The following is a 17,295-nucleotide window of genomic DNA, read 5'->3' on the forward strand; positions in this document are numbered from 1 at the left end:
GGCCCTGATCCCTTGAGTTTTACTTCCCAAGAAGTGGAAAATATGACTTTGTTGATAGAAGCACAGTTTATATGCATTACAGAAAAACGTCCTCACAGCCATTTAAAAAACAATACAAGGAAAAACTTAACTTTATTTAGCTTTATCTATAAAACAACGAGTTAAAAAGTTGCTATGACATTGAGAACATGATGCCAGAGATAATTATAAAACAGCAATGAATGCTAAAAAAAACATTAACATCACAAATACTAAGAACAGTCCCAGTCCTGGGGAGCCAGCTGTGCACAGTGTTCTTCCTCCAAGGAGTCCACCACCTTTCAAAAACAAAAAAAAAACACAAAACAAAAAAACAAACCACAACCAAACAAAAAATAAGTTCAAAGGCATCGGGAAACAACCCCCCATTTTAAACATTTCCAACTTACTGGGAAGTAATTTACAGAAAGTAATTACAGAGGGAAAAAAATGGTCAGTGCTGATACGTTTTCTACAATCACACAATAGAGCACAAATGGGGAAAAAGCACTTCTCTTTACACGTACTCAGTTTTTAAAATCACGTCTACATTACCAGCCTTCAAAGTGCAAGCTACATATCTGCTGAATTAACTGAAGGCATAACAGGTGAGACGTAAGTTAAAATACCGCCACCAGTAGTTATACAACTAACCACGGATGCCAGTAGCCTACTTCAAACCCTGACCAACTTGGTGTTTTACTCCCTCCTGTGTGTTACCAGCCAAACACATATTCCATTGTTTAAAATGCCATACTTTCACCTTTCCTAGGAGATTCTCCGTCCAAAAACACCTAGAAGGCAGCGGGAAAGAGGAAGAGAGAAAACAGAATCAGCGATCACACAGTTAATTCTTTTTAAAATACACAGGGTTTTTTTCTTTTCCAAAGTGTTACTAGATTTTGACAAAATAGGTTTGAAAGATTTTCAAAACCTCTGGAATCACGTCAAGTCCTCAATCGCTTTATTTGATTCCTACTATCATCATTATTATCGTCATCACTACTGCTATTGTTATTATTATTTTTGAGACTGAACAGAGAGAGTTTGTACTTGAAACACATCTTGAAAGAAATGACAGGAGGAAAAGGTGAAGGCTAAGCTCACATTGAAGTGAACGTGCGTACAGCCTCATACAACTAAGAGGAGACAGCACACAGAAACACACGCTTCTGTTCCCCTTAACTTACCTGGTAGTCACTAGCGAAGGCTTTATATGGTGGTACGAGAGGTCTCATTGTGGGGAACCTTGTCGTATAATTTGCAGGCTGTACTGGTGTGCTGGCCACGGATTTTGTAGGTGGAGTGAAAACTGAAGACATCGGGGACGCAGAGCTTCTTGCAAAGTTTTCCATCACAGTCTTAAAAAGAGGCATGACATAATGTAAACAGATACTAAAAAGCTGTATTTCAACCCTTATTATCTAGAACTATTATCTAGGATCATTTGATAACGTATCTTCGCATCTCAAAGTCAGCAAAGACCACGGGTACATTGCCTGTCAGTACAGAGCACCACCAAGCATTTCCCCCACCGCAAGCATTGATACGTTGCATTATGCCATTGCGAAGCAGTGGAAGCTTGAAATCTCTTCCCTGCACGTACTCAGTGGCAGCCAAGTTTGAAAGAGTCGAGAGAAAATAGAAAAATTGTCAGACTTGCAGCAAGCCTCAAGCAGTATCTTTTTCTCAGGCCCAGCTGAACATACGTGGCACAACCACCTCTTTCTAAATACTTCTCAAAATCTTTGACCCGATCCCTACAGGAGCGACTCCAATCCTTTACCAACTTGCAGCTCTTGGCTCAGATTCAGTTTGCCACGGAGTTTCACTCAGTCCCCTTACCAAACGCTAGAAAGCGGTCAGAAGGCTCCGTTTCTGTAAGCTGGTGTTTAGAAGGGAATGCACGTCAAACGGAAGAGGCAGCGAGTGACTTGATGGGAACCACGAGTTCCCCAAGAGCCCAGAGGAAACAAGGTGGGAAATGACAACCAGCCTGGGGAGACCCAATTTGCCACATTTCAACTCAGCGGAGCAGAGCCTTCAACCAGCCTCAAGACAACAGGAATCCAGCAGCACATCTGGCAGGAGGTGGCTATCCAAAACACAGGATAGGAGTAGTCTCCAGTGGGGGCGGCAGCTCGCTCTGCTCAACACAGGGGGCACTGAGCCGGGCAACTAACTGCTCCTTTTAAATCAGAAGCCCAAGCACTCCTGTCAAAGCCATGCTATCTAGTTGCCAATTGCAAGGACGAGCTTTACAGACTAACGCCAAACCCACAAACGCATTGGTCTCCAGAATTCTCCCTTGCCTCCAAAAATACAGGTTAAGGATTATGGGCTTATTCATTGGTATTTGAAAGTGGACACACCGTGCACAAGAGACAGAAAATTCAAAGCAACAAAGACCAGAGACCTGACAATTACGTGTCTTGGATCGTTGCTTCTCGAGTTTCAGCTTTTGGGCAATTCAGTCATTGATACAAACTGGACGCCAAAACTGCAAAGAAGGTAAGAAGAGACCAGAAGCCCTACCAGAAGCCCGCACCTGTACGGTAACCAATGCAAAGGGTTGCAGGAATTCATGGGCAGAGCACTGTCGACGCCTAAAAACTAACAGCCCGTGATCAAATTAGCTTGAAATACAGCCAGCCCCACTCCAGCCACTATTGAAAAGAAAGGAACATGGTTTGGTGGGGGCAGGGTGACTTCCAAGCAGCACAGAACTTTCCAATCGTGAACCTTCTCGGCAGGAAATTTTGCCAAACGCTTATGTAAGGTAGGAGAGACTCTGCCCACAGAAGTTACGTTCCTAGGCTTTGCAATTCAAAACGGAAAAAATAGAAGACGTCGGGACAAATAAAGAGGAAGCCCAAAACCACAGTGCCTTCTACTTCAATAAAAACAACTGTTAACTTACTTTATCCGTACAGGGCTTGACACCAATCCTGATACATTCACCAAAAATTCTTCCATCTTTGCTTAAGGCTTTCCGGGCTTGAAGCTTAGACTGATAGCAAATATGCATCCAGTTTCCTGTGTCGGACACCTAGGTGAGATTAAGGGACAACTGTGACGCTCAGCCTTTTAAAGAACGAGCCAGAAGCTTTTCAGAAATTGATCTCAAGCTAAGACATACCACATGCTTTAATATGTTTCCATACTGAGCAAATCGTAGAAGAAGATAGGAAGCTGATGCTTGAGGAAATCTGAAACATGGGAGAAAATATGCAAAAAATTACAATGAGTAGTTTATGGAGTCTGGTGCTACAACAGAACCCTATGAAGGGTTTTCAGAAATCCAAAAGAGCCAAGGGCGTTCGTGCCATTTCAGAAGCAGCGACTTGAGGAATATTCTCAGCTAGGCTCTTTTACTTCACCACACCTCGATGGTTAGAAGGCTGCCTTTCTAACTTGAAAAAAAAAATAACAGGCAGCTTAAGTTCAGGTGCTTCACTAACATCGGTGCAGTTACTGGCTTTAACCACAGCTGTATTTCCGGCAGAACCTAGGAATGCCAGAAAAGAGCACGTCCAAGTACCTCTTTCCACACGTTGCCGAGATTTCAGCCCTGATTTTTCTAATACTTTGGAAATCCACTTACCCAAATACAGTTACCCATGCGGCATCCCATTGATCCTCTGACCTCTGGGAATCACCTCGAGTATAAAAAGGATCTGGCTGAGCAGGAGAAAGAGTCGTCTTCCTAGGCTGCCCAACGCTTGCAGGACCGAACATACTTGAAGCTGTCAAATTGAAATGGCATTCTTTCACAAATTACTTTTGCCAGACAGACAAGCTTAGGAGCCTACACGGAAAGAATCAAGTCAGTAGCAAGCATTTCATTTGCTTATGGAAGAGCCTGGGGGAGATTCACCTGCAGACACAGACAACCAGCAAATCAACCCGACCTTCACGTCTGCAAGCACGCTAGGAAATTTTATGACTCACACCCTAACTTTCCCCTTCAGCCCTGGACACCAGCAGCTGAACACAGACCCCAAACAGGAACAAGGCAGCACAATTAAGCTTAGCAAGAAGCCACAGGTTCATACAGAAGATAGGGAACTTTATGAAGATGGAAGAAGACCCATCCGTCTCAGTGGCTTCACTCAAGTACAACCACCTCTGTGCTCAGTTCAACAACACATTTTGAAGAAGGCGTAAGTAAAGTTGATTGCAATTCAGTCGCTCTCAGAGTGGAAAAGTATTTCACATCCACGTACCTTTTGCAAAGCTAGTAAAGAAAGATGCCACTCCTTCATAAATTAGCAAGGAGCTGATGCAGCAATGATTTTTGTCTATTGAGGAAAGCAGTAAGGGAGCCGATTATCTGTTTTGACAGGACATCTACCTGATCCAGGAGTTGATGGCACGCTTCCAACCAATGGGCTCTGTGTTACAGAAAAGCTGGCCTGCATTAAAACACAGAAAGCGTAACAAATCATTCTTACAGGTACACTTCTCGGATCAGCAGAGATCATTTCCAGGGAACTTAAGCACCAGACAAGAAGAGTAACTGTTTGCCTTAAGTTACTCCTGGCTTTTAAGACTAAGAACAGACGTTTCCACGTAGACTTAATACAAGACGACTAAAAGTTGTTCATGAAAAGTTATGTGACAGTGTTTTTACATTCTGACATAGAGTCTAGCAGAGAGTCTGGACATCCAGGAGCCTCAACTCTTACGTTCTGGAATTTCCAGCTGATTACTCAGCCTTACAAGGTCTACAAGAAGAAAGCTTAGTTAGGCTTAGGGTGAGCTTTAGGTAACAGGATCTGAAAAAACCCTTACCTAACACCAATCCCGTATGCTTTGGGAAACCAAGTAGCTTTAGGTACTGACGCTCAGAAACTTATAGGTTAACTTCTTCAAAACAGGCATCTCACTGTTGCTGGAGTAGAGCAACTCACGCATTCACCTGCCTCCCGACGGAAAGGATGCCAGGATCACAAGTCACCAGCATCCGATTTTCACTGTCTAAAAGGCTTAGAAATCATGAGAGCATCACCCCCACTTGTAAGCCTCCGCACTCGCTTCCTTTTCCTCTCAACGACTGAGCGCAACTGCACTGAAGGAGTTATTTCTTTTTAACATAGAAGGATTTCAACATCCCAAACTATTTCAGTACATTTTTAGCCCGAACCATGGCATTTGGTAGGTACAAGATCAAACAAACTGGAGCACCAGGAGGCCTAGCGACATGCCTTCTGATAGCTGCTCATTTTTATTGGGGCTTTTTTAAATATCCTGTCCTTTAGGACAGTCGGGTTCCCTCCTTCCCAGAGAACTCAAACTTGCAGAATAAACTTTTCAGAAGGCAACACGCACACAAAAGACTGCTCATTCAGTGAGGCCTTCTCCTTGTATCAACAGAATCATGTTCACCAAAAAAGAACCAACTATCACTTGACTGCTCAGTTGAAGGAGGTAGCGGCGCTTATTGTTAGAATGACCTTCTAGAAATTTTACTGTTACTCTTTCAAAATCAACCCCACCTCCCGGCCCAAAGTTTGGTGAGATATCGCTCTCAGCGCAAAATTCCTCCTAGTTCAGGAAATGCCTCTAGTGCCCACAAAAAGAAAAGATAACACATATTTGGACCCTTCTGGCAATCAGCAGCCCAATACATTTACCGGACGGTGAAAAGCTGCAACAAGACTGCATTTGTCATGGACAAAGCATAGCAGAGGCAGGATTTGCATTTGTCATTCTCTACAGTACCCAAACTCAAACCCAGTAGGAGACAGCTCCACCACTGCAGCTCGCGTTTGGGCCGCACAGGAACAGGCTCACCAAGCAACCAGACTACGCGACAGCATGAGCCGAAGAACCCACCAGGCATTCTGCTACGGCAGTTGATACAACTCAGTTAAAAGAATTCACTGAAGCAGGAAACTACCTCACATCTTCCCCTACGAGCAGGCTGGTATCTAAGCCACTTACTGGTATTCTTGAGCCTAGAGGTGTTGATCCAAGTCCAGGTCTAAAGAATTCGTCACGCAGGCTTCTGACTGGTGGAGCACCACTTCTATCTTTACCCTTAGGGACTTCTGGTAGTGAGGACGATAACCCTGCAATCAAAAGGAACAAATGAAGAGCCTGAGAAGTCTTGGAATTTTACTCTGCTGCTACTTGTTCTTGAAAGTTCAACAGGAATTTTGGCCAGGGAAGGCTGTTGATTCTTTCACTGGAGGCCTGCAAAACCATCTGGCCTACCAAACTCTTCAGGTTGGATTGTTCTATGTAAATATCGCACAGGTGTCACAACCTGCTTCCTTACACACGTATCAAGAATTAAACTGACTGAAAGACCTTGGCACATCTCTGAACATTTTGTATGTTTACCCCAAGGGGAAAAAAAAAAACAACAACCAACCAGAGAAACAAAAAACCCCAGAGACATCCAAGAACTGTTACAGTGTATTCTACAAAGCACTCTCCTCCCAGCAAGGTTTCCAGTTCCAGTGACATACTTAACCACCCCTTCTGGGAGGCCTGTGTTACCGTCTTCCTGGTTCCCTCTTGCCTCGAGTTGACACCCTGAGGCTGTAGTAAACCCTTTTAAAAACTACCAGGTGAAATTCACATGACTATTTTCAATTTCATGAATATTTCCCTCAGCGGCTTGTATTGGAGGCACCGGGGGGTGGCAGGGCAGACAAGATCGTCAAGCAGGAGACCACCAACCCTAGACTATCTCAAGTTGGAAGGGACCCATAGGGATCACGGAGTCCAATTCTGCTTGAAATTGAAAGACAGGAGTATCGACAATTATCTTGACCAAATTTTGACTTTCAGGACAAGTTTTCAGCACGCAACCAACTCTGACCTGCAAGTAGTGCCCAAAATTCCCACACGCTGACTGTGCGGCCGCGTAAATCTGGTACGGGCCGACCCACTGAATCGGGTAAAGCGCCCGTGAGGAACTCGGGCAGAAACCGAGCCTCGTCTCCTGCCTTGGGTGAGGCCGGGGCGCCGGGAGCCATCGCCTCGTCTGCTGCGCTAACTCCAACAGCCTCTAAAACGCGGCCAGCGGAGCGCGGGCAGCGCCGGGGGGAAGAGCCGGGCGACCTCGGCCGGGCAACCGCCACCCCCGAGGCGCCTCGCGCCGCCCAACGGCTCCGCGCGAGCCCAACGGCCGGCGGGAGCGGCGCGCGCGGGGCCCGGCGGCGCGGGGCAGAGGCGCAGGGGGCGCGGGGCCGGGAAGGGGCGGCGGCCCCGCGGCCAAGACGGCCGGGCCGGGCCGGGCCGGGCCGGGGGAAGCCTGTGCTGGGCCCGGAGGCGTCTGCACGGCCAAGGGCTTTCCCCGAGAAACAGACGGGGCTGCGCTGGCAGACCGCGTTCGGGTGTCGGGCCGGGGGGAGCCGCTCCTGCGGGCCGGGAGCCGACGAGCGAGGGGCGACCGGCGCTCCAGAAGCCTCGCTCAGCACACGCGGGAAAATCACCTCAGAAACCTCGGGATGATTTTTGTCTATTGAGGAAAGCAGTAACAAAGTCGATTATCTAGTTTCACAGGACATCTACCTGTTCCAGGAGGTGATGGCATACAGAAATGCAGAAGTCCAGAGCTCCCCGTCAAAATACCAGGGGAAAAGAGCCCATTACATTCAGTTGCCTCTCCTTTTAAACACGTGCAACAAATACCTAACTGCTTCAGTGCGCCTCGCCAAGTGTACGCCACAGCTAATTAGCAGTGGCAGTTTTAAACGCTGCCAGTCAGTTTGTAAATGACACAGTTTCAGCTTTTTTTTAAAAAAGTTTCATTTAGCATAGAAAAATCAGCGAGATAAGAGATCCCTCCCAATGGTTTTACTCTCGAAGGTCGGGGGGTGGGGGGGAGGAAATCAAATCCCCGGGGCTGCAATCCATAGGAACAGGGTTCTATGATATCTCCACTGTTACAACCGAGAGCACAAAGGCCGGCAAAGAAGTGCAAAGAGAGCGCCAAGTCTCGTTGCTCACGACTTCTATGGCCCAGTGCTTCATCTCTGAGGGCCCGCTCTGACGGGAGCTTCATAAAAAGGCAAGTGCCTTCAGTGAGAAACGGTTCTATTTTGGAAAATCTCTTTCCAACCAACATCAAAATGACACACCTTATGTTACGGACAAAGGACACCATGGAAGCAACCACTCGGCAAAACCACAGCAGGACTCACCCTCACTAGTTACGAGGCTGCTGATGCTTCGTGGAAAAGCAATTGGACCTCGATTGCTTTAGGACAGATGCCAGCATCTCAGTAAGGTTTCTCGAGTCCTGCTATAAGGTATCCTAAACACTGACTGACTGAAAAGCATAAAGCTTTTATCAGGAACACAGAGCCTGCTTCTCCTGAACATCTGAAATCTCACAAACAGTTTCTTCCCCCTTTTAGTCCACAATTATTTTCACAGCATCACTTAAGAGCAAGCACACAGAAAGAGAAGACGACTGTGCTTTCAGGAAGAGAAAGCAAATGCAGGGAAGTACGCCTTGCATGGGCCTAACGTGCGCCAGAACAGACCTTATATTATTTGTACTGTTTTGTTAAAATATTTCATACAAAAACTATAGAAGGAGAGCTGACGAAGCCCTCGTGTTAACTTCAAAGTCCACACTACCAGGACTTTCGGAAGAAAGCAGACACCCATCGCAGACGTACCTCGTACTCACAGAGCACTCCGGATCCTTTCCATCGGTCCTGCGCTGTCACCGCACAACAAAAGGGCAACCACGGAGAAACGCTGGCAGTTGACATTCTGCCGAGAGAGGAAAAAAAACCTTTAGCCCAAAGCTGGGTAGCAGTCCAAGGCCTCCTTCTTCCGTGGGGGTTTGCAGAGGCTGCAGCCGAGTGGAGGAAAAAGCATTGGGCACCATCTCTGGCACAGTAATTGATACCGGCCACTAGAGCTTGGCATTTTTTTGACTCGCTGGCAGCTTTACTTCCCCCAGAGCCACTTTCCCCAGCACACGCAGCTGACAGGCACAGACGCCTACGGACATTTTCTCGAGCCAAGCAGAGCCTAGGTCTCCTCACCCTATACGTCCTGAGCTGAATATTTTTCTTAAAGGGTGCAGCAACCACGTGTCCTTCCAAACTGCCTCCTTGCAACAAAGCAGCTGTTTTTCCCAGGCCGTTTCTCCAGACGGCCACGATCTTTTCAAACTGCCCTTGCGCCACCAAACCCGCGCAGGCTCCCTCCCAGCTTTTGGCTGCCCTTGGCTTTACCGGGCACACGCTCTATTCCCTCGCCCAACAGCAAAAGCAGGGCACGCTCTCAGACCAGAGCGCAACCCTGCGGGTGCCCGCGCACGCCCGGCTGCTTTGGCGAGGAGCCCCCGAGCGTCCCCGACAGCGCAGGCTGCACGCCCAAGCTCAGCTTCACCCGCACCCCTTTCAGAGGATGCGCAACTTGCCATTCGCTTCCTGACATGGCTGCTCTTCCTTCAGAAATTCCACTTGGAGCCAACATTTTCACAACGGGTTCAAGCAGTTACCTTCCTGCAATTACCAGCACTTTTACACAGACAAGTCACTTAACTGCTCTTCTAAAATTACCCGACTGAAAGTCACAGCCCTGAAAGAGGAGGGAAAAAGACAAGGAGAGCTCAGGCAGCAGCAGAGCTCTGCAGGCTGCCACCTGCAGTCAACATCGCACTCTCTTTTTGAAAGCACACACACACACACACACACACACACGCCCCCCCAAAAACTCACATCCCCACAAAACAAACAAACAAAAACCCCAGGACCTTGTGTCTTCCCCTCTCTCAGCAGACTGTCTCCTCAGAGCGTGACGTGCAGACCATCTGTACCCCGAGGACATTTGCCCGCAAGCAATATGTGTCCAGAAACGGCCCAGATCTCCACGAGTTGTGTCATTTTGGGGGGTTTCGTTATCATAACTCAATTGCATGGAGGGGCACGTTTGAGAGGAAACTCATTAACTTTTAAACGTAGCCTCTCCTTGGGCAAAAAAACTTGTTGGAGACGGTTGTGGGGAGCGCTGGGGAACTACCGAGGGCCCGGCCCCGCGTCCCTGCGGGGCGGCACCAGCTCGGCCCGGCCGCCGCTCGAGGACCGCCGCTCCGGGTTTCATTGCTCCGGCATCGCCAGCAGCGCACCCCAACCCCTCCCGGCCGAAGGGACCCCGCGGGAAGCCGGGCCCAGCCAGCCCCCTCCGACACCACAGTGACCACGCAGGCTCCCCGTGCCCCCCTCACGTCCCCCCGTCTCGCCTCGGGACCCCGCCGCCCCCTGCCTCACCTTGACGAGGTCCCGATGCTTCACGACGTGCTCGCCGCGGCCCCGGACCGGACCGCGACGACCCGCCCGCCAGGACCCGCTTTCCCCACGGGCCCCTCCGCGCCCGCTTCCACCTGCCCGCCATTTTCCCCACGCCCCCTTCCCTTCCGGCCCGCCGCCGACGGCCCGCCCACGCCGCGCGCCCATTGGCCATCGCCCACTCCGCTCCTAGGCAGCTGGGCTCCAGTGGTCGTCAATCCTCGCCGTCAATCCCCATCCTGCCCCGCCCCGGCGATGCGCTCCGGCCAATCGGAGCGCGGCGAAGCGACGCCACCCGACCAATGGGAGCGCGGTGCCCGCGCTGTGATTGGCCCATTCTCCCGCGCATGCGCGCCACAGCGCTTGCCATGGTGAGGGCGCTGCGGCGGGGGCCGGTGCCATGGCGGCGGGGCCGTGCGGCCGGGCAGGCGGGATTCACCAAAACACGGCTTTTTCTTCTTAAAAACTGTAGAGATTTGTTTGCGAAAGCACGAAAAAAGCCTGGCGCACTGCTCGGCCCAATTTTGACTTTATATTTGTCAAGGATAATGTTTGTACCACTATTACTGAATTCATATATAATTCCTTTGTATCTTGTACAATTATCTTCCTCCTTCTAAAAGGAGGAGACGTATGAGGATGAATGTGAGGACAAATTTCATAGACTTTTCGTAGTCTAAACTTCTTTATACAATATAATGTCATAGAATCCTTAGAGGTAGAAACAGGCTTTCTTTGCATTTTAGAAACGTACGGCACAGACATTTCCACTTCTGTATCTATTTACACACATATATATCCTCAGAGAATACAAATTGGCTATTTACACTTCTATAGAATATCTGTTACGATTTAGATCTGTTTAGGCTTATATGTTAACACCTATTATATAGAACATCTAATTAGACTAGCTATCTGTTTAGACATATTTTGACTCTTGAATATCTCTTTATAAATAGATTTTTAACAATCTTTTCATAGTCTACATTCCTTGATATTATATAGCATCACAGCATCCTTAGAGATACATAGAGATGGCTGAGCGCTGCTTCAAGAGTAAGGATATTTAAAAGCTGGTGTGCTTTTCTCCAACAGCCGGACAGGAACCTGAGCAAAGAGAAGCACCAGCCTCTGGGGGAGAAGGACACTCTGGTCCGGAGGGAGATGGCGTCCTGTTGCCTGCACAATCCCAGCGCTGTGCATATTTCTGACCCTTGCTGCTGCCTGTGCTGGGGTCCTTGGGTGCAGGTGCTGAAGGCTCTGCAGCAGCTCCAGCACAAACCAGCCAGCCTGGCTTCTGAACAAAAGTGTCACAATTTTTTTGAGTTAAGGCATTACTCAAAATGGAATCCCTCTAAATAAGTGAGAGAAAATGTGCATACATAGACAATAACTGTTAAATCTTCTGGGCAGTAGTACATAACACACAATTACTTTTTGGGTTGCTTTTGAAGACTTGCAGGAAACTTTTCGTGAAGTGGTTGATCATGCATCGTGCTTAAACCGACATTAGATTTTTATAAAGACTCGCCTGTGATTGTTTTCACCGCTTGGCCAACTTTCAAAGCTTGGTTTTCACAGGAATAGAGGGAACCATGGTGTTCTGTAGCTAGTGATGGGTACAGAGCTTTTCTTTAATTCTTTTACATTATTCTTTTACTAAACCTTGTTAAAGTTCCTGAAAGGTCTTTGTTATTCAGACTGAGGTTTTTCTGCAAAGAAAATAAGTTTTATTATATATATTGAAAAAGGAAATTAAATGTCCAATGAAAGTCCCGCTTGCACACGTTTTAATATGAGATGAAACCACTTGCTGTCTGCATGCAACTGTTTTATGCTGTAATCCTGGATTAAGCCTTGGCTGCTTCAATAGTATTTCAAAACATTGGCCAGAGGATTTTTTTTAGAGTGGGAAGAGGAAAAAAGTGTATTGGAGCAGGATTTCTAGTGAAATTTTCAAGTAGTTTCTGAGGCTGGGGACCCATGCGGGCATATCCTCTGACACCGTTTCCCACAGCATTCTCCTGGAGAAAGTGGCTGCTCATGGCTTGGACAGGCATAAACTTCACTGGGTAAAAACTGGCTGTATGGCCAAGCCCAGAGAGTGGTGGTGAATGGATTTAAATCAAGTTGGCGGCCGGTCACGACTGCTGTCTCCCAGGGCGCGGTATTGGGGCCCTTCCCTTCTCGTCCACTTGCAGGGGGTCCGGATTCCCTCCCTCGGCTCCTTCGACACTGTCCTCCAACGGATCCAGGTTAGAGACAGGGCCGTGACTATCCAGAGCCCCACGTTTCACCTGGCCACAAACCTTGCAGTTGGCCACAACCTGACGGATGACAAGGCCTACCTGCCCGGTAAGACGGCGGATTAAACCCCGGCTGGCTGCACAGTCCTTGCATCCCTTCCCTGGATCCAAAATGCTTCCCGAAAGCAACTCCCCCTCTGCAGAGCAGGCCCAAAACTGGGGTTTCTCTGGGTGATGCCATGATTGTAATACGCAGCCCTTGGGAAATGCCTGCAGAAGGATACCACTGGCTGAGTGTCTCCATCCCTCTCCTGTGGTTTTCCAGGCAACAAGGAGGTGGAGCCCCTCGCATACGCCAAGGTGGCCGCGGCAGCCTCTGTGTCCCGGCTGAAGGCGGAGGCCTGCATCCAAGGCACCGCTTCCCTCCTGTCCCACTGCCTGGGGAAGGGGGAGAACATCGCCCTTGTCCTGAGGGACGTAGGAGTGCTCCTCATCGAAGACAGGAGGGTAAAAATGAAGTATTTTTGCACCTTTCTGGAGAGGATGTCTGGGACGAGGAACTTGGCAATAGCTGGGTTTAAGGTGAGCGGTTTGGCTTCTCCACGGCCTGTGCAGTCCCACAGCGGTGCCCCAGCACCGCTTGCATGTGGCCCACCGCCAGCCCCTCGGGCCAGGCGAGAGCTACGGTCCTACCAACTCTCACTGCCTCGGGCTCCTCCAATATGAAATGCCTCAGCCATGCTGAGGACATCGTGGCATCTTTGTGCTCCTCCGTCACAGGTCCCCCAGCTGCTGGACATGGTGGTGTCCCAGGTGGTACCTCTGGCCTCCCTGACATTTTCTGGCCATGTCATCATCTTTCCAGAGTGAGTACATCTGTGGAAGCAGCCTCTAGCTGCTCAGCTGTGGTCTGGTAGCGTTTGCTCCCTGTGACACAGCGGCACCAGGCAGCGACTGTCATGGATGTCCCCAGCCCGTGGTCACTCCTGTGAGGCAGATCTGATGGGAAAGATGGAGGACTTTAGGCGACACCTTCTTCCCATCATGGCCCGGACTTCTTTGCAGGGTTACTCCATTTCCCGGGGTGGTCCTCTGGGATGGGGTGTAGTCAGCTTGGGAAAAAAACATTTTTGTGTGCAATGCCAAAATCTGCTTGTGAGCAGGTGATGGCAGCAGGGGCTGATGGTGCCGTGGGTCATGCCGGTGTCATCTTGTTTTCTCCAGGTTTGTACTGGAGTTTGTGCCCAAACCACCGCCCAAGGTTTCCACCTTGGCAAAAGTCCCTGGTGAGGAAAATCAGGAGAAAAAAGATGGTTTTCCAGCTCTCGGACAAGGCACAAAAGGTAAAGCTACTCCCGGCTCCTTTCCATACATAGCCAACCAGCTTCTGTGATATATTGGGCAAAATCCTTCGGCAATGATTGTCAAAAGACTCCAACTTGTGCTGAAGCTTCATGACAGCTTGGCGCAGCCTTTTTTGCTAACGACACTTTGGCTTCCACAGAACCGAACCCAAAGGTTGGGATGTGCCCAAGGGAACAGGGGGAGGATGACAATTCAAGGCCCCTGGGAAACGACCCCTCTGCAAGAGCCCCTGTCCCGTCACTGGCACCACCCAGCTCCTCCTCAGGGCAGCAGCATCTCAGCCAAGTTCTTCTGACAAGGTCTTTCTTTCCCAGTTCCAGTGAGGTTTCCTCAACTGTCCTCGCACACTTATTCCACCTTGATGCGTAATGAAGCCTGACAGCTCCAGGCAATGGAGGAGATGGAGAAGAGGAAGAAGTCTCACATCAGGTGAGTCTGGAAGCTTAGGGCTGGCATCTGCACAGGATTGTCTGCTGACCCAGCACGAGCCCATTCCCCACCCCAAACTCTCACTGTTCATCACCACCCAAGAGTGGAGAAGGCAGAGCCCGGAGGGGTGGGATGAGGCTGCCGGGAGCCCCCAGTTTCACAGGGCTGGCTCCTCTCCTTCCCCTCAGGAGAGCCCCAGCATGGCCTCCAGAGCTGTGCACCGGGACAGCCGTGTGTCGGCCCAGTGTTCTGGCTCAGGGGGCCTGGCTTAGAGAGGCACATGGCTCACAGGGGCACGATGTGGCTGCAAACCCATTGTGTCCTCACGCAGACTGCTCCCGTTGTGTCCTTTCAGGGGGCTTCCAAGGATCCCGAGAGACTCCTCTGGAAAAAGGCAGCCTGTGACCAGCCAGTTCAAAGGCAGATCCCAGCAGAAAAGCCAAGCATCAACGCGGAGCCAAGCACAGGCAGCGAAACCTCTCAAGGGCAGAGGAGAAGGACAGGAAGAAAAGACAGTTTCCTTCCAAAGCAAATTGCTGCCAACGAGCTCTGAGGCTAGGCTGCCTGAGGAGCTCACCTGCAAGGTCTTCATTCCACAACCACCAAGACCTGAGACAGAACAATTGCTAAAATCAAGGCCTGAGATGTTCTGGTCAGTGCTGAAAGAACCGCAGAAGACCATATTAGCGGGATACAGCTTTGATCCCTCCCTTTTGGTGCCACCAGTGTAGAAGGCGTCCACATCTATGCAACGCCAACCACTGAAGGCCAGATCGGTGGTCTCCAAGATGGAGGGACCCTGGCTGGAGTGAACAGGACTTCCGGTAGCAAAACAGGTAGGTGATGTTGACCTGTGCCATCCTTGGGTGCTATTTCCTTGCAGAAACGCAGAGCTGGGGGGACAGTGGGGACTCCTCAAAGAGCCCTCAGTTCTGATTCTATGATTGATGTCATGGCTAAGGTCCCCCCTTGGGTTCTTCCATCACCAGGGGCGAGGTCCTCACTTTCCAATGTTGCCCTCTCTTCTGTAGCCTCAGGAAACACACGAGGCCATGTTATTTGGCCATGTGTAGAAGGCCTAACTAAGCGCAAGGCTGCTCTGGGCCCGAGAGGGGACTGTTTCTTCCCAGCTCGTTGCTCCTTTAGCTTCCTGGTGGGAAGAGAAAGGCTTTTGGGGAAGGTCTGGCACAGCCTGGGAGCAAACCACTGCTGCTGGAGAGGCTGCAGAGAAAGGGTGAATGGAGGGAGAGAAACAGCTACGCTGCCCTCAGTGTCCCGACCTGAAGCCACGCAAGGGGTCTGCGTGTGGGCAAAGATCTCCCAAAACCTGCACTGTTGTTTTAGAAGAGTCTCTCTTCTTTTGCAGAAACCCATCTCTCCTTGGGACACAAGGAGCTCGGGAAAGAGATGAATAAGAACACAACGGAGAAGTTGCAAGAGTGTCGACTTCTTTAATTGTTCACAACAGTCGTTCACCGGAACGGGGGAGAAGGGTTTTTCCAGCGGCCTGTGCCTCTGACCTCAGCCCGGTGTGGTGCTTGTTGAAGTGTCAAAATGGAGGGACCTCCACAGAAGCAGGAGCTCGGTGTTGGGGTGAATTGTGTCATGCTGGCGTGTCTGTAATGTCACCCTGTCCAGCTACTCTTCTCAAGCCAGGACTTTCCATAGAGACAAATAGTAAAATCATGGGTCACCTGGTATCTTGTAGTTCCTTTTGTTTCCGAGTAATGTGGGAAAAGCCCACGCTCCTAGGAGTTGGTGAGGAATGGAGTAGGATCGGCTCCTCTGTGCCCCAGAGCCCCAGAGCCCACTGTGTCCCCCCTGCACATCACAAGGTGCCTTTGTGGCTCCCACAGCAACCCCAGCCATGTCCACCAGTGTCTCCCATCACGGTGCTGTGCTGGGGCAGGCAGCGCTGGGGAGAGACGGGCTCTGAGTGGAGCAGCACTGCCCTGGCACAGGGACATTGCTCCCCAGCCTTGGAAGGCCTTCTGGGACTGCTCTTCTCTTGCTCTTGCCCTTGCTGAGCACTTCCACAGCTGGTGGGCCCAACAAGAAGCCAGGTAAAGTTCTAGCTGGGCTTTGGTCCTTCTAATTTTCTCCCTACATAGCCTCACAACATCTTTGTAGTCCTCATGAGTGGCCTGCCCTTCCTTCCAAAAGGCATAAACTCTCCTTTTTTGACTGAGTTGCGACCAGAGCTTTCTGTTCAGCCAGGTTGGTCTTTTTCCCTGTTGGCTCATTTCTTGGCACATGGGGACAGGCTGCTCCTGTGCCTCTAAGATGCCTTGAAAAACGTCTAGCCTTCCTGGACTCCTTTGCCCTTCAGGACTGCCTCCCAAGGGACTCTGTCAACCAGGCTCCTGAAAAGATCAAAATCTGCCCCCTGGAAGTCCAAGGTGGCAGTTCTGCTGACCCCCCTCCTTGCTTTTCTAAGAAGCTTCTCCATTGAAAACTCTTATCATTTCATGATCGCTAAGCCCAAGGTGGCCTCCAACTGTCACATCCCCCACAAGTCCTCCTCTGTTCTCAAACAACAGGTCTAGCAGGCCACCTTCCCTTGTCGGCTTCGTCACCAGCTATTTCACGAAGTTATCCTCAACACGCCCCAGGAACCTCCTAGATTGTTCCCTCTCAGCTGTATTGTATTTCCAGCAGATATCTGATAGGTTGAAGTTCCCCACGAGAACAAGGGCTAGCAATCTTAAGACTTCTCCCAGCTGCTTGTAGAATATTTCGTCTGCCCCTACATCCTGGCTGGGCAGTCTACAACAGACTCCCACCATGATATCTGCCTTGTTGGCCTTTCCCCTGATTTTTACCCGTAAACACTCGACCCTGTCATCACCATCATTAAGTTCTCGCCATTCATAACGCTCCTTAACATACAGAGCCACCCCCACCTCCCCTCCTTCCTTGCCTGTCCCTTCCGAAGAGTTTATAGCCATCCAATGCAGCACGCCAGTTGTGAG

General features: G+C 49.9%; 2 protein-coding genes across 5 annotated transcripts; one reads left to right on the forward strand and one right to left on the reverse strand.

Annotated features, from left to right (window-relative positions):
- Positions 1-101: 101 nt before the first annotated feature.
- LOC141748547 (nucleoporin NUP35-like) lies at positions 102-10,424 on the reverse strand. Of its 4 annotated transcripts, XM_074600798.1 has the most exons (11): positions 10,266-10,410; positions 9,416-9,500; positions 8,672-8,757; positions 5,965-6,092; positions 4,373-4,433; positions 3,623-3,764; positions 3,158-3,227; positions 2,939-3,067; positions 1,209-1,379; positions 782-812; positions 102-317 (listed from the first exon to the last, which is right to left on the reverse strand). In XM_074600798.1, exons 3-11 carry the CDS (start codon positions 8,754-8,756, stop codon positions 205-207), a joined length of 930 nt encoding a protein of 309 aa, XP_074456899.1. In that variant the 5' UTR covers position 8,757; positions 9,416-9,500; positions 10,266-10,410; the 3' UTR covers positions 102-204. The 4 variants fall into 4 exon arrangements, with proteins under 4 accessions (XP_074456899.1, XP_074456897.1, XP_074456898.1 ...); XM_074600796.1 differs by lacking the exon at positions 9,416-9,500 and having other exon boundaries at positions 10,266-10,424; XM_074600797.1 differs by lacking the exon at positions 10,266-10,410 and having other exon boundaries at positions 9,416-9,555.
- LOC141749066 (uncharacterized) lies at positions 10,281-14,263 on the forward strand. Its single transcript, XM_074602140.1, has 7 exons — positions 10,281-10,654; positions 12,301-12,316; positions 12,485-12,638; positions 12,855-13,111; positions 13,310-13,395; positions 13,754-13,872; positions 14,034-14,263. The coding sequence occupies exons 1-7, from the start codon at positions 10,281-10,283 to the stop codon at positions 14,261-14,263; spliced, it is 1,236 nt and encodes a 411-aa protein (XP_074458241.1).
- The last annotated feature ends 3,032 nt before the right edge of the window (positions 14,264-17,295 follow it).

Source organism: Larus michahellis, chromosome 9, assembly GCF_964199755.1.
Source record: "Larus michahellis chromosome 9, bLarMic1.1, whole genome shotgun sequence".
NCBI lineage: Eukaryota > Metazoa > Chordata > Aves > Charadriiformes > Laridae > Larus > Larus michahellis.

Coding starts and splice junctions, on each gene's coding strand:
- LOC141748547 (XM_074600796.1), bottom strand. CDS start 8,756: ATGTCAACTGCCAGCGTTTCTCCGTGGTTGCCCTTTTGTTGTGCGGTG. Junction 6,093..8,671: donor GAAAGGATCCGGAGTGCTCT/GTGAGTACGAGG, acceptor TTTTGATTGCAG/GGTTATCGTCCTCACTACCA. Junction 4,434..5,964: donor CTCTAGGCTCAAGAATACCA/GTAAGTGGCTTA, acceptor GTTTTAATGCAG/GCCAGCTTTTCTGTAACACA.
- LOC141749066 (XM_074602140.1), top strand. CDS start 10,281: ATGCTTCACGACGTGCTCGCCGCGGCCCCGGACCGGACCGCGACGACC. Junction 12,639..12,854: donor TGACAAGGCCTACCTGCCCG/GTAAGACGGCGG, acceptor GTGGTTTTCCAG/GCAACAAGGAGGTGGAGCCC. Junction 13,873..14,033: donor TCTCGGACAAGGCACAAAAG/GTAAAGCTACTC, acceptor TGGCTTCCACAG/AACCGAACCCAAAGGTTGGG.